Source organism: Rana temporaria, chromosome 3, assembly GCF_905171775.1.
Source record: "Rana temporaria chromosome 3, aRanTem1.1, whole genome shotgun sequence".
Lineage (NCBI taxonomy): Eukaryota > Metazoa > Chordata > Amphibia > Anura > Ranidae > Rana > Rana temporaria.
Window position 1 is genome coordinate 161299624 of NC_053491.1, and position 15117 is coordinate 161314740.

General features: G+C 40.4%; 1 protein-coding gene across 1 annotated transcript in view; it reads right to left on the reverse strand.

The window, feature by feature from the left end:
* The window catches only part of CPED1 (cadherin like and PC-esterase domain containing 1), a 408757-nt gene that overhangs the window by 11969 nt on the left and 381671 nt on the right, over nucleotides 1-15117 (reverse strand). Inside the window, exon 20 of the mRNA XM_040343743.1 lies at nucleotides 8257-8344. Within this exon, the coding sequence (XP_040199677.1) occupies nucleotides 8257-8344 (88 nt within the window). The remainder of the gene's footprint in view (nucleotides 1-8256; nucleotides 8345-15117) is intronic.

Below are 15117 nucleotides of genomic sequence, written 5' to 3' on the forward strand. Positions count from 1 at the left end.
ATAGATAGATAGATAGATAGATAGATAGATAGATAGATAGATAGATAGATAGATAGATAGATAGATAGATAGATAGATCTATAGATAGAGAGATAGATAGATAGATAGATAGATAGATAGATAGATAGATAGATAGATCTAGAGATAGATAGAGCTATAGAGAGATAGATAGATAGATAGATAGATAGATAGATAGATAGATAGATAGATAGATAGATAGATAGATATGGCTATAGATAGATAGAGAGATAGATAGATAATTAAACAGAGAGAGAGAGAGAGAGAGAGAGAGAGAGAGAGAGAGAGAGAGAGAGAGAGAGAGAGAGAGAGAGAGAGGGGACAGGCAGGACAGTCAGATAGATTAGATAGACAGACAGAGATAAGAGATTTGTAAAGCACAGCTGCAGGACGCAGGCACTCTAAGCCCTCACACACAGACAGGAGATGTGAAGCACGGCACCCTCCCCCTCCCTCCTGTCCTCTCTCAGTCCGATCACAGTACAGGCTGAGCATACAGCACAAGGTGCTGGACATGATGGGGTGGACAGGGACACTGGACAGGACAGACAATGAGACAAATAAAGTGTTTTTAATAAAGTTAATTACCTTAGTCCTCCTGGAGTCAAAACCGACAGTAACACTGCCCTGGGGAAAGCACCGCCCATTTCCTTCTGCAGTGAGGAAGCAGCAGGACCCAATTAGAGAGGAGAGTGGAGACACTGGAGAGTGATTGGCTCATGGCGCACAGCACATAGCCACAGAGCTTAAAAAAAAACTGCAAATGAAGCGTCTTGCCTGCTGCATTGGCATGACGCTTCAATGATGCTATAGCAGTGCTCTGAGTCTTTGACCGGCGCTCACCCTGAACATGCACCGTCTTAAAGGACCTTTTTTTTTTCTTAAAGGGCCCAAAAAAAAATTTTTTTTTTTTTTTTTTACTGGCTTTGGGGAGAGGGGGGGCGGCGCCCATGCGCCCCCTATGGACGGGCCGCCACTGGGGAGCACACACGGGTGCCCCCAGGGAACACGGCTTTCCATGGGGCCACCCGATGAAGAGGAGGGGCTTAGAGCACTGGCATGGGACCCCAGAAGAAAAGGATTGAGGCTGCTCTGTGCAAAGCTATTGCACAGAGCAGGTAAGTGTAGGCATATTTGTATTTATTTTTTAAATCCAAAGGTTTACAACCACTTTAAATAAAGTAACACAAATAAATTTGACTCAAAAACATTATACTATCCCTTAAACCAGCAGAGACATCTCAGGTGAATACTTAGACAAAATTAACTACTACAGGATAAGCCACATTGACATGTTTTTATTAGTAGTCAGAATAGATTGACTGGCTTGCACTAAGAGGGAGCAACGGTATAGCTCAAGCACTCATCAACAGAACTAAGTAGGAAGTCCAACCTATATATGTAATATATATAAAAATATATATAAAAATTAAGCTGCGCTGCGTGAACTGTATATCAGATAGAGTGATCAAAAATTATGACATATGAAATAAAACATACATTGATAATAAGTGCATAACACCCATATGAGAAATGCTGATCAAAGTTCATGTGAAAGAAAAACATAAATAAAGTAACATGTGCATGCATAAAGCCTCAGTGCAAAACACATGTGATGAATCCAAAAAAGTTCATAAGGTGTTCAATCTCCGTGCAATTCCAATATAAATCACAGGTGAGTGTTGTAAATATCCCAGGAAACCGTTTCTGTTTAGCAGGATAGAAGAAAGCCTCCACCTCCTATCTCTAATCTGCTTACCGACTTAAGTGGATCCCTAATAAAAGAGATCATATGCGCATTTGGCTCATCAGCCCTGGTGTTTCTCAGACAATCCAGCAAATTGGTCTCCACCTTAGTAATCACAAAGTATCTCTCCAACAGATTACCCCACAAGTAGTGGCCCAAAAAGGAAAAAAGAAGCCAACAGTATTGCAATGTAAAAAGGCAATTTATTAGGACATCAATTGCACTCACATTTCAGTAGAAAAAAATTGGCGTTTTGTATTATAATAGCCGACCGGCTCTCTCATACCGCTGGTCCTTCCGGATGGCAGTGAAGGTACACAAATGGTGACGTCAGCACGCCGCTTCTCCCTACGCCGTTTTGTCCAATAGCAGACTTCCTCCAGGGGCACGAGCGGCGTGCTGACTCGCCACTCTTTATTCTCTTGCTACGCTCATGGTCCACCCTGTTCTGACATCCAGGGGCCAAGTGTGCGGATCCGCCATCTTTAAACAGGGATCCATTGCCCTCAGTATGTTGTAATACCAGCTATATATGTAATAAGCAGATACAGCTGTCCCATGTACACATATATTTATTAACTATACATAGAAGACAGCTTAAAAAATATGATGAAATTATTTGCATTACGCTATTTTTTATACACTCTAAATGCACAAGATTTCCTTTGCAATCTTCAAAAAAATTATTTGAGACCAAGAGTTAACCACAAGCTAAACACACATTTTTGTGTTGGAATTGAATATGCCTATACATTGTAAACATATGCACTTCAACTGGTTTTACCTCATTTGTCCTTAATCTGTGCAAACAATATTTTACATATCTGTTCTTATGATGTCAAAACAACACACTATTACAGCAGGTCCCACACATGGTGGACAATATTTCATATGCATTTATTTTAGAACCATGATGATAGTATCTTCACTCAACATACACAATTATCATTATAGTCAAGCAGGAGCTACTGCCAATAAATACATGGTTAGTATCTAAATAGAAAGCCTAACATGATACTTCTCCTAGCTTGTGCAGACAAACAGCCTGCACTGTTTAAACTGATGTATTTCAGCACAATAGAGGCATATCTGGTGTGTTTACTGTGTGGTTGTTTGGTCATATGGAGCAGACAGTGTTGGCAATGTGTTTGCAAGTCACCTTGGATGTGTTATGTGAGCTTTCTGAGTCCACATGGACCACAGCCAGTGCTCCACATATGGGGAGAGTTATGTAGTAATGTTATAAAACTTAAGCTAGCGGGGCGATACACAGTAATTATTTGATTTTCAGGTGATGACTCTACTGTCAAGTGTACCCTTTCGCTTATAAAGGCCAGTATTGGAATAGACATGACTGTAGAAATGCTAGCTAGTTTGACTAATGTTTGGGCTGTAAAGCATATGGATTAGATCACTACTGACTTGTAAAGCAGACTTATATTTTATATTGAAATGTACAAAAAACATGATCACGTATAGGATTTAGATTTGGAGCACTTCATGGTTTCTATTATCTGCAGCAAAATGTCAGAACTTTGAGATGTTTAGATAAAACTCTGATGTTCTCAGTTAAATTTTTCTGAGCTTTTAATAATATAATATTGTATAAACTGAGCGATAGTCTGGTTTAAGCCAGTGCCACCAATCAGATAAAAGACCTTAGTAGTTTTGTGTGGCCACACTACTGAAAACTGATGTAAAACAAGAGGCTTAGAACAAAATGTCCTTTACAAGAAACTTATAAATAAGTCCCTATATAATTTTTTACTCAGATTTCTTAAAAAGATTAGGTTTATTTTTGGTTACTTTATACAAGCTGTATTTAAGTTTGTATGTATCACTGATGTTGCTGTGTTTTCAGCAGGCATGTTGGATTAATAGTCTATAACTCACATCTCAGGTTAAATACAGAAATGTATTTACATTTTTTCCAAATACATTGGCACATCAAAGTACCTCTGCAAAGTGTGGTCACCAACTCTAAGCTGTCTCACATCTTGAGTTCCCATCTTTGGTCATATACAGTATATATATATATCAATTGAATACATTGAGAGCAGGTATGCCTTGAAGTGATTGTTCTGTCAACTTTCCTGACCATGTGCACATTTTAATTTTCTAGTCATAACTACTCAAAGATATCAAGAGGCAAAGCTGTTGCACAAGATTCCTCCACACATCACAGGTTATTGTCTTTATCAGAGTGAGGTTTGCGACACCATTTGTAAACCCAACCGCTGGCCACATGCAGTGACCTACTCTTATGCCACATACACACGATCGGATTTCCAGTCGGAATAAACAAGCTGTCTTGCATACACATGGACACACCAAATTCTGACCGTCGAAAACGCGGTGATGTACAACACTAGCCTAGAATAATGAAGAATAATGAAGCCTAGAATAATGAAGTTCAATGCTTCCGAGCATCTGTCAAATTGTTTCCAAGCATGTGTGTTTTTTTCTCCGTCGGTACAGACGAACGGAATTTCGGATAGAAATGTTTTCCATCAGATAAAAAGAGAACATGTTCTCTTTCTAAGTCCGTTGGAGTTTCCGACGGAAAAAGTCAGATGGGGCATACACACAGTCGGACTATCCGATGAAAAAATTCCGTCTAATTTTTTCCATCGGAAATTCCGACAGCGTGTACGTAGCATTACATCTTGTTCATGTCAAGTTTGCAATCTTTGTATTGTAAGTGTAGTCACTGTTGTTATTGAATACAATTTTTAAGATTCTACATTAGGCTGGTATTACAATATTATTTTCATAGTGATATGCATGTTCTTGACTTCACTTTGGCCTGCAAGACTGAATAGCATTTGTTTATATAGCTACCTTCTTGTCTGATAGTGGATCTTAATACTCATTGCCATTTCTAATTTTACTTATATCTGTTATAGATGATTTTAACATACAACAAAACCAGGCACTAATCTTAAATATACCAGCAATGATATTACATCAGCTAGCACTAACAAATACCAACCTTTTCATAATAGGCATCATCCCCAAGTTTAATTTGGTAGTTATGCGGTACTGTGCATGAAGACTCATAAAGGTAATGACAAGTATCTAAGTGGCATAACTGGAACCGTTTTAGCGTTTAATTTTAGATGGAAGCCCCTATTTGACTTTTCTAAACCCATTTGGAAAATAATTAAGTACAACTTCAGACCACAACTACAGATATGGCTGGTCCAATTTGCCCCCTGCTCAGTAGCAACTACTCACAGTTTACCACTTCAGAGAAGCTGTAAATATATATGTTCTTGCTTTACAATATTCATTATTAATTCAACTATGTTGTAAATAATATAATATGACAAGTGTTAGTCTTCATTTCCAGCCAGGTAAACCCAAGATAATGTATCACAATTTCTTAGGACGTAAAAGGTACTACTAGAATGAAGAACAGTGTATAGGGCAGCTTCCTCAAAGAAGTCAGGAAGAAAGACAAACTGAATACCAGCCTACTGGTCTAAAGGTTTTTCTATATAAAAACACAAGTATAATGAGATTAATACTTTCAATATTATCCTCATGACACATCACAGGAAGCACCTTCGTGGTTAACAAAGGAGAGAATTAAAATTAGACTTGGGAAACTTAACATTAATAAATCACAGGGACCAGATGGCTTGCATCTAAGAGTACTTAGGGAACTCAGTCAAGAAATTGCCAGACCATTGTTCCTAATTTTTAGTGACTGGAATTGTACATGCTGATTGGAGAAAAGCCAATGTAGCACCAATATTAAAAAAGGGCCCAAAATACATCCCTGGGAATTACAGACCAGTTAGCCTAACATCAATAGTATGTAAGCTCTTGGAGGGGATGATATGGGACTATATACAAGATTTTATTAATGAGAACGGTATCATTAGCAGTAATTAGCATGGATTCATGAAGAATCATTCTTGCCAAACCAATCTATTAACCTTCTATGAGGAGATGAGTTGCCATCTAGTTAAAGGAATGCCCCTAGACGCGGTGTATCTGGATTTTGCAAAAGCATTTGACACAGTTCCCCATCAAGGTTTACTGCACAAAATACGGTCTGTACATGGATTGAAAACTGTCTACAAGGACCAGTTCAGAGGGTGGTGATAAATGGGGAGTACTCGTAATGGTCAGGGGTGGGTAGTGGGGTCCCCCAGAGTTCTGTTCTGACACCAATCCTGTTTAATTTGCTCATGAACAACCTGGAGGATGGAGTAAACAGTGCAATCTTTGTATTTGTGGAAACTAAGCTAAGCAGAGCAATAACTTCTCTGCAGGATTTGGAAACCTTGCAAAAAGATCTGAACAAATTAATGGAGTGGGCAGCTACCTGGCAAATGAGGTTCAATGTAGAAAAATTTAAAATCATTTGGGTGGCAAAAATATGAATGCAATCTATTCACTGGGGGGGAGAACCTCTGGGGGAATCTAGGATGGAAAAGGACCTGGGGGGTCCTAGTAGATGATAGGCTCAGCAATGGCATGCAATGTCAAGCTGCTGCTATCAAAGCAAACAGAATATTGGCATACATTATAAAGAGATTAACTCCAAAGATTAAAACGATAATTCTCCCGCTCTACAATATTCTAGTCCAGCCACACCTAGAGTATGCTGTCCAGTTCTGGGCACCAGTCCTCGGGAAGGATGTACTGGAAATGGAGCCAGTACAAAGAAGGGCAACAAAGCTAATAAAGGCTCTGGAGGGTAGTAGTTATGAGGAAAGGTTGCGAGCACTGAACTTATTCTTTTTGGAGAAGCGACACTTGAGAGGGCATATGATTTCAATTTACAAATACCATACTGGTGACCCCACAATAGGGATAAAAAAAATTGTGGAAGGGAGTTTAACAAGACACGTGACCACTCATTAAAATTAGAAGATTAGAAAAGAGGTTTAACCTTAAACTACGTAGAGGGTTCTTTACTGTAAGTGCGGCAGTGATGTGGAATTCACTTCCACAGGCAGTGGTGTCAGTTTCAAGAAACTATTAGATAAGCACCTGAACGACCACAACATACAGGGACATACAAGGTAATACTGACATATAATCACACACAAAGGTTGGACTTGATGGACTTGTGTCTTTTTTCAACCTCACCTACTATGTACTATGTACTGTGTAATATAACATATTACAAATTAGGCCCATACCTTATTCAGTGCAGTTCACTGGGCAATTGCATTACACTGGCGCACCCCCAGGGTCCCTTAAGAACAACTTCTGAGCTGTATGGAGAATTATCAGCTTATGGAGAGGGTGAAGCATACTTTTATGGATACTATGGGGGAGAGTTACTAAAATGAAAGCACTCAGAATCTGGTGCAGCTGTGCAATCCGCTTCTAACTTCAGCTTGTTTAATCCTCTTTGGCAATAAAACCTGGAAGCAGATTGGTTTCTATGCAGAGCTGTACCAGATTTTCACTCTCCAGCTTTAGTAAACAACCCCCTGTGCCTGTATTTAATAGGAAATGGGAGTCTTGTCCTGCTTATGGATTTGTAGGTGCTTAAACCTCATGGACAGCAACATGCCTGCACTACTACGCAGAAGTACTGGATATCCTTGTATTTTTCCCTAATCTGTCTTAATTTTGGGTACTTGAATTTTGTTTTTGTTTTTTCTCTATTTTACTATTTACAGTCTATTACCATGACCAATTTGAGAAGACTCGGGATTGACTTAGTTCGCCAAAGAGACAATGGGCATAATTTTTGTATGTGTTCTCAATAAACATGTGCACACTGAAATATTTTGTTTCGGAATTTCGGTTTCATCCGAAAAATACATTTATTTAGTTACTCCCGAAAATTAATTTTTATTTATTTTGTTTAGTTAAAAAATGAATTTTTTCCGAAATTCCGAATTAAGGTCAAATCTGTCAATTGAAGGCTTATGGTGTCTGCTGAATGTTCTAAGAAGATTCAATGAAGCAGCTAAACTATACGACGCTGAATTCTAATGTTGTATGACTAGTAATAATTTTATTTATTTATTATTACTAGTCAACCAACATTAGAATTCTTCTATAGCCTATGGGCGGAGAATTTGACCATAAATGTCCGCTTGCGGCGATCGTATGTTTTTAGCTGCTTCGTCGAATCTTCATGTCTCTATAATGTCAAATCTTTTCTCTCTATGTCGAATAATCTTGGACTAATAGAGTTAGGTTAGGCACATTTGACCGCAGATTCGATAGACACAGATCGCTATTGTCACCATTGTGTCTAATCTTCTATCCATATTGAACTGTTGTCGCAACAAAACGAAAATAAAGCATTTTTTGTGTCATATCTTTCGGATTCTGCGTTATCGTTTGTTAAAATGAGCGCAAAATCCCTGAAATTCGGACAAAAATGCATTTGAACGAAAATTAATGCAAATGTCTAGTTCTCAACACTTACTTGATCTATGCAACATTTGTATGAGAGTTTTTCTTATAATACAATAAAAACGTTGGTAAACAAAATATAATATATTACTTACAGGTGAGAGTGAGCGAATTCCACGCACTTGCAGATGGAAGCCCATTCCTATAGATTTTATGATTACCAAAATAGCAGGCAGATTTTTCCTGCAAAAAAATATTTTTTTTGTTTATTATAGAACTGTTATATGTTCTTTTGAAAAAAAGAAAATGTCAGCAAATGTTCATAAATGTGGGAAACAAACAATATAAAAAGAGCTTGAAAAAGGAATGCGGCAGCCTTGTCATTCGCTGCCTGTCCACTCGGAAACGCGTTGCTTGCACGGTGACGTCATCATCCATCGCCCGCCGATCCATCCATGCCTCGAGGGTCTGAGGAGATACATCTAACACAGCCACCCCTCATCACCAGCGGTAAGAAGACCTCGATCTCGATCTCCTCTCACTCCACAGTGCCGCAGCAGGGACCAGATGAGACTACGACGCACTAGATGACATCCAGACCCCCCCGCCCCCCCCCCCCCCCCCCCCCCCCCCCCCCCTTGGGAAACCTTTTGATATGCCTGCTTGTCACCACCAAAATGTGCGTGGTTTTTAATCTATCCATTTTAAATATTAAAGATTGTTTTAAAGTATTGCACCCAGAGGCGCCTCTTCCCTCGCTTGTTCTTCCAGATTTTGGAACATGGTTTCTGTTCCCCACTGATGGCAGCCCTGAGAGCATACTTCCATCAATACTCATAACACACCAGATCTTCACAACCAATAACATTGTAGCAACTGCTTGAACATTTTTGTCTTCTGACATCTGCTCCATGCACATATGCTGTTTATGCTGCTGTGATATACATCATACTGGCCTTTGCGCAAAATTTACTTGTTGTAATATAAATGTGCAAACATGTATTCTTTCACATGGGGCGAATCTGCTCAGCGGACTCCGTTAGCTCAGCGGGAGATTGCTCCGTTGTTCTCCGCTTAGCCGGCGGGTGACAGGTCCTTCTCTGCTCACTGAGTGGGGAGGGGCCTGTCAGAGCCCCACTGATTTCTATGGGGAGATCGGATGAAAATAGAGAGCATGTCCGTTTTCTCAGATCTCATCCAATTCCGATGCGTCAGACAGAAGGCGAACGTATCGCCATATGTCTGTCTTGAGTGGATCAGATGGCAGACGGGTGTCAGCGGACACATCTCCGCTGACATCCACTTGCCCATAGGAGTCAATGGGTGGCCAGCTCAGATCCGGCTGAAAAACGGGCAGGTGGATCTGAACGGGCTTATCGTGTGAAAGGGGCGTTATAGACCAGCCTTTCTCAACCTTTTTACCTCAGAGAAATCCTTGAAATAACCACTGGGTCTAACGGAAATTTTGCAAAAAAATAATGATATCCGTGAGATAAAGAATATTTTATTTAAAGAATTTGCTATACCTAGAGTGTTTTACAACAAGAGGATCGTTTTACGAAAGCCCCTGTTATACAAAACAAAATGAATTTTAATAATAATCCTGAAATTAAATAAATAGTGATAATAATATTATTGGCCAAAAAAAATGCATTAGTGGTCAGTGGAGAAATGTCCCTTTGCATTGGCTTTGTGATTGATAGAAAAGTGTCTCTTTCCTTTCCTTTTGTTTGTGAAAAATTTCTTTATAGCAAGTAGGTAATTGCTAACAGGACAGGGTTTTAGTATGTGCTCCTCCAAAAAAAAGTTTACCATACCTGTATGCCTAAATCTTTTGCTATAGGCCTCTTCCCTCCTGGTGGGAGACGCAAGCAGGGGTGCTAATATCACATTAGGACCTGATTTCAAGTCCAGATATGCTAATCTAGTCTGGCCAAGGTATTAATTCTTCCAGGTCACATCTATTATCCCAGCCAATACGATCACTTCTTTTTTTAGCCAATCACGCTCCACCCACTTCCTGATTGGCCGGGAGGAGAAGCAGGAAGACGATAGCAAATAATAATTAGCTTTTTTTTTATCGTAAAACTAGATGGGCTCGGGGCTCAGTGCTCTGTGCCCCAAGCCCAACCCCTTTTGAAGCCAATTATAGCCTCAGGCTCTTATGTGCTTAAAAAAAAAGCATTGGAATCTATGCTTTCAGCACCCTGCATGTAGATTAGGGGCCGGGCGCAGGTATTAGGGGGGTGGCGCCCCTGCACCGCGTATGGAGTGGTCGCCTTTGCTCAAATCCTTCTGTCTCTTCATGTATTCCCACACAGACTCAATGATTTTGAGATCAGGACTCTGTGGGGGCCAAAGTATCACTTCTTTATACTGGGGTCGTTCTGCTGAAAAATGTATTTGTGGCCAATCACACACCTCCCTGATGGTATGGCATTTTGGATAAATATCTGCCTGTGCTTCTCAGCACACCAAAGTCAAGAATTATAGAAGCAGTGGATGGCCAAGAAAACTTATTGCAGCAGAAAGACACATCTTGCTTACTTCCCTTTGACATTGGTAAATGTTTAACAGTGCCATCAGCACAGAACTGTCAGAAACCAATGGGGCCCAGGTACAACCATCTACTTTCTGGTTCAGAAGTGGTTCTCATGGAAGAATTGCATCTAAAAAGCCCTCCCCCTCCCCCCATGGAAACAAAGCGAAGCAACTCAAATATTGCACAAAAGCACAAAAACACAAGGACTGGGTTGTAAAAAATGCCAGCAGGTGCTCAGAATTTATGAGAATTATTTGGCTGTAGCAGGAGGCATTTGTTCACTGAAGGGCTGCAGACAACAGTGAAGCATGGTGGAGGTTACTTGAAAGTTTGGGTGTATCCTCAATGCAAGCAGACACATATCCATTGTGCCATACCATCAGAGAGGTGTGTAATTGGCCCCAAATTTATTCTGCAACAGGACAACAACCCCAGGCATACAACCAATGTCATTAAGAACTATCTTCAGTGTAAGGGAGAACAAGGAGTCCTGGAAAAGATGGTTTGACACCTACAAAGCTCTGATCACAACATCATCGACTCTGTCTAAGATTATATGAATAGCAGAAAGATTTGAGGCAGCTCTCTATTGATAACAAACAATATGAGTGTTTGCGTGCCACTATGTTGTGCTAAAGAGTGACAATCCCATGTCAATGTGCTTATATACGGATTGCTCACACCTATACACACTCTCAAAAGTGATTTAAAAAGCCACAAATATGGGAAATTAAACTTTGATAGACATGTTAACCTGTGTGTGCCACCTTCTGTGTCTGTATCAAGGCCAAAGGGAATGTAAACTTTTGATCAGGGCCATTTGGGTGATTTCTGTTATCATTATGATTTTAAAAGGAGCCAAAAACGATGTGATAATAAATGGCTTCATGTGATCACTATCCTTGAATAAAATAATAATAATTTTTTGGCATGATTAGTCATATTTTCAATATACAGTATTTATTGGCGTATAACACTCACTTTTTTACCCTGAATATAGAGGGTAAACTGTGCCTGCGTGTTATACGCAGGGGCCTGTGGAAAGTTTTTTTCCTGAAACTTCCCTCTTAAGGTTATACGCCTGTGCGTGTTATACGCCGATAAATGCGGTAAATGTCAAAATTTCACAATTTCTGCCAGGGTATAGAAACTTTTAAGCACAACTGTATATTAAAAATATACCTAATATTTGAAAATTAGGGTAATAGGTTCTTTGTTCAAAGCCAAACAATTAAGGGGTTTTACATGAGCTTACCTTAATTAATCTTTGATGTCCACTCAAGCTATATAGTTATACCGTATAGCACATCATACAAATAATGGATTAGAGGGCATTAATGAATGAATGACTTGTATAGCGCTACTCATGCGAACTGAATCGCCTTTGGGCGCTTTTTCCAGCCAGAGTCTGCTTGGCTGGTGCGGTCATTTTACCCCGTAGGATCATGACACGCTTGGGACACACAGTCATACACACAGATATACATATATATATACTGGGCCAATTTGGACAAGATCCAATTTACCTACCAGCATGTCTTTGGAGTTAATTAATCATTACTGAAGCTCAAGTTTAGGAAAACACAATAACATACATTTTTGGAATATGTACTTTTACTTAAATCAAGCATGACTGCAGTTGGGTGTTTCCGCTTTGTAGTCTACTGATTGCGACATTTTCCGGTTTCCTTTTTACGGTTTTATTTGATGACACATTCCTGCATTGTTAAGTTAAAAATCATTTCTGTTTTGTATTTATTAATGTTAATAGACCCTCTAATTATGACTCTCCTGCACTTATACCCCATCACAATATGTAGACTTCATCTACATGATCATAGGTAATGTTTGATACAAATCTAATGCATGCATTCATGCATACAAAAATTCAATATGAAATTCATTAAAAACATTCTAATTCTGATGTATGCAATTACCAGAAAAAAAAATACATCAATCCTTACATATTATGAAAATATGTTTAATGAATTTACATATCAATGCAAATACATTTTCTGTGCAGAATTCAACTTTCATTAGTATGATTATTCTATATTGTTAAAAACGTTTGGATTTTTTGGTTAGGTGAGAAATGAGCATGTGTTGCCCATAGTGGCTAAATAATACCCAGATGCCTTTTTTTGCATTGCATATTTTGCTCTCCAAAAAAAAATACTCTATAGTTGTTTCTATGCTCCTGCATAAAGCCCTGTGTGTGCTTTGAACTTGAACCTTAAAAAAGTTTGGGCTTGCCCTATTGGGGTAAGCACCAGGTTTACTTTAATCCCCTATCCCTTCCCAGCATATACTTACCTCTTTTTCCCCAACATTTCGTTTAGTTTCAGGAGGTGGTAGGGAAAGACAGCCGTGTAAAATATAGTACATTCTTCTTTTTAGTTTATATAAATAAAAAGCGGGGGTGTATTAAACAAAACAGTAATGGTAATATCATTTTATTGAATGTACCCCTGATGCTGACAGAAATATGTTTTCAAAACAGACTACAAACACTTAAAGCGGAGTTCCACCCAAGAATGGAACTTCAGCTGTCCAGATTCCTCCCCCCTCCGGTGGTGTCACATTTGGTACCTTTCAGGGGGAGGAGGGAGCAGATATCTGTCTAATACAGGGATTTGCTCCCACTTCCGGTGAAAGATCGCAGCAGTATACGCCATGTCTGGCCCCTCCTTCGCCCCCACCTGCTGTCTTCTGGGTCACACAGGTCCAAGAAGACAGCAGGGACCTCTCAGAACACACAGCGTGACTCGTGCCTGTGCAGTAGGCAACCGGGCTGTGAAGACGAGGGACAGGTCGGCTTCAAGGGAGGACATTGCAGGCGCCCTGGACAGTTAAGTGTTCTTATTGCAGTACTGCAGTATTTCGATCTGCTGACTTTAACTGTTTTTTTTTTCAGCGGAACTCCGCTTTAATGTGAATGAATCACCAGGACCATATGGATAATGCTGAGACCTTCAAAAATGTAGTTTTTAATTTTTAAGGACACCTTATTGACAAATGCAAATGTGGACTATCAATATTGAAAAAAGGGTTGAGATAACGTATAGTCCAGGAAACTACAGATCAGTCAGCCTAATGAGAAGGCATTTAGATAGAGGAAGGCCTGCGGATATAATTTACCTAGACTTTGCTAAAGCATTTGATACTTAAAGTGGAGTTCCACCCAAAAATGGAACTTCCACTTTTTGGAATCCTCCCCCCCTCTGGTGTCACATTTGGCACCTTTCAGGGGGGAGCATATACCTGTATAAAACAGGTATTTGCTCCTACTTCCTGGCATAGATCACTGCAGTGATCATAGTGACCTACGTCATGTCCGGCGCCTATATTGTCCTCCCCTGCTGTTTTCTGGGAAACAAACAGGCCCCAGAAGACAGCAGGGACCAGTGAGGATGTGCAGCGCGACTCGCGTATGCGCAGTAGGGAACCAGGAAGTGAAGCTGCAAGGCTTCACTTTCTGATTCCCTCACCGAGGATGGCAGCTGGGGCAGCCGAGAGATTGATCGGCTTCGGCTGCCGGCATCGCGGGCACCCTGGACAGGTAAGTGTCCATTTATTAAAAGTTAGCAGCTGTAGTATTTGTAGCTGCTGGCTTTTAATTTATTTTATTTTTTTGGTGAACCCCCGCTTTAAGTTATGAATGAATGTCTATTTACATCAATGAAGTTGTATGTACATGAATAGAGAACTGGTGACAGGAGTGTCAAGAGAGTAAGTATACATTTTCTGAATGGTCTAGAGTTGTGGGCAATGGGGCAGATCCACAAAGATCTGCCCCGGCGCATCGTATCTGAGATACGCTACGCCGCCGTACCTTACCTGGCTTTGGTTCAAATCCATAAAGATTTTGCGCCGTAAGTTACAGCAGCGTAGTGTATCTCAAGCGGCGTAACGGCGCGGAATTCAAATTGGGCGGGTAGGGGGCGTGTTTAATTTAAATGAAGCGCGTCCCCGCGCCGTACGAACTGTGCATGCGCCGTCCCTAAATTTCCCGCCGTGCATTGCGCGAAATGACGTCGCAAGGACGTCATTGGTTTTGACCTGGACGTAAATTACGTCCATCCCGATTCACGAACGACTTACGCAAAAAAAAGAAAAATTTAAATTATACGTGGGAACGACGGCCATACTTAACATTGAGTACGCCACGAAATAGCAGCTTTAATTATACGCCGAAAAAAGCAGACTAGAGACGACGTAAAGGAATGCGCCGGCTGCTCGTACGTTCGTGGATCGTCGGAAATAGCTAATTTGCATACTCGACGCGGAAAACAAAGGGAACGCCACCCAGCGGACGCCGAAGAATTGCATCTTAGATCCGAAGGCGTACGAAGACGTACGCCTGTCAGATATAACCCAGATGCCGTCGTATCTTGTTTTGAGGATTCAAAACAACGATACGACGCGGGAAATTTGAAAGTACGCCGGCGTATCGGCGTACTCTCTCTGTGGATCT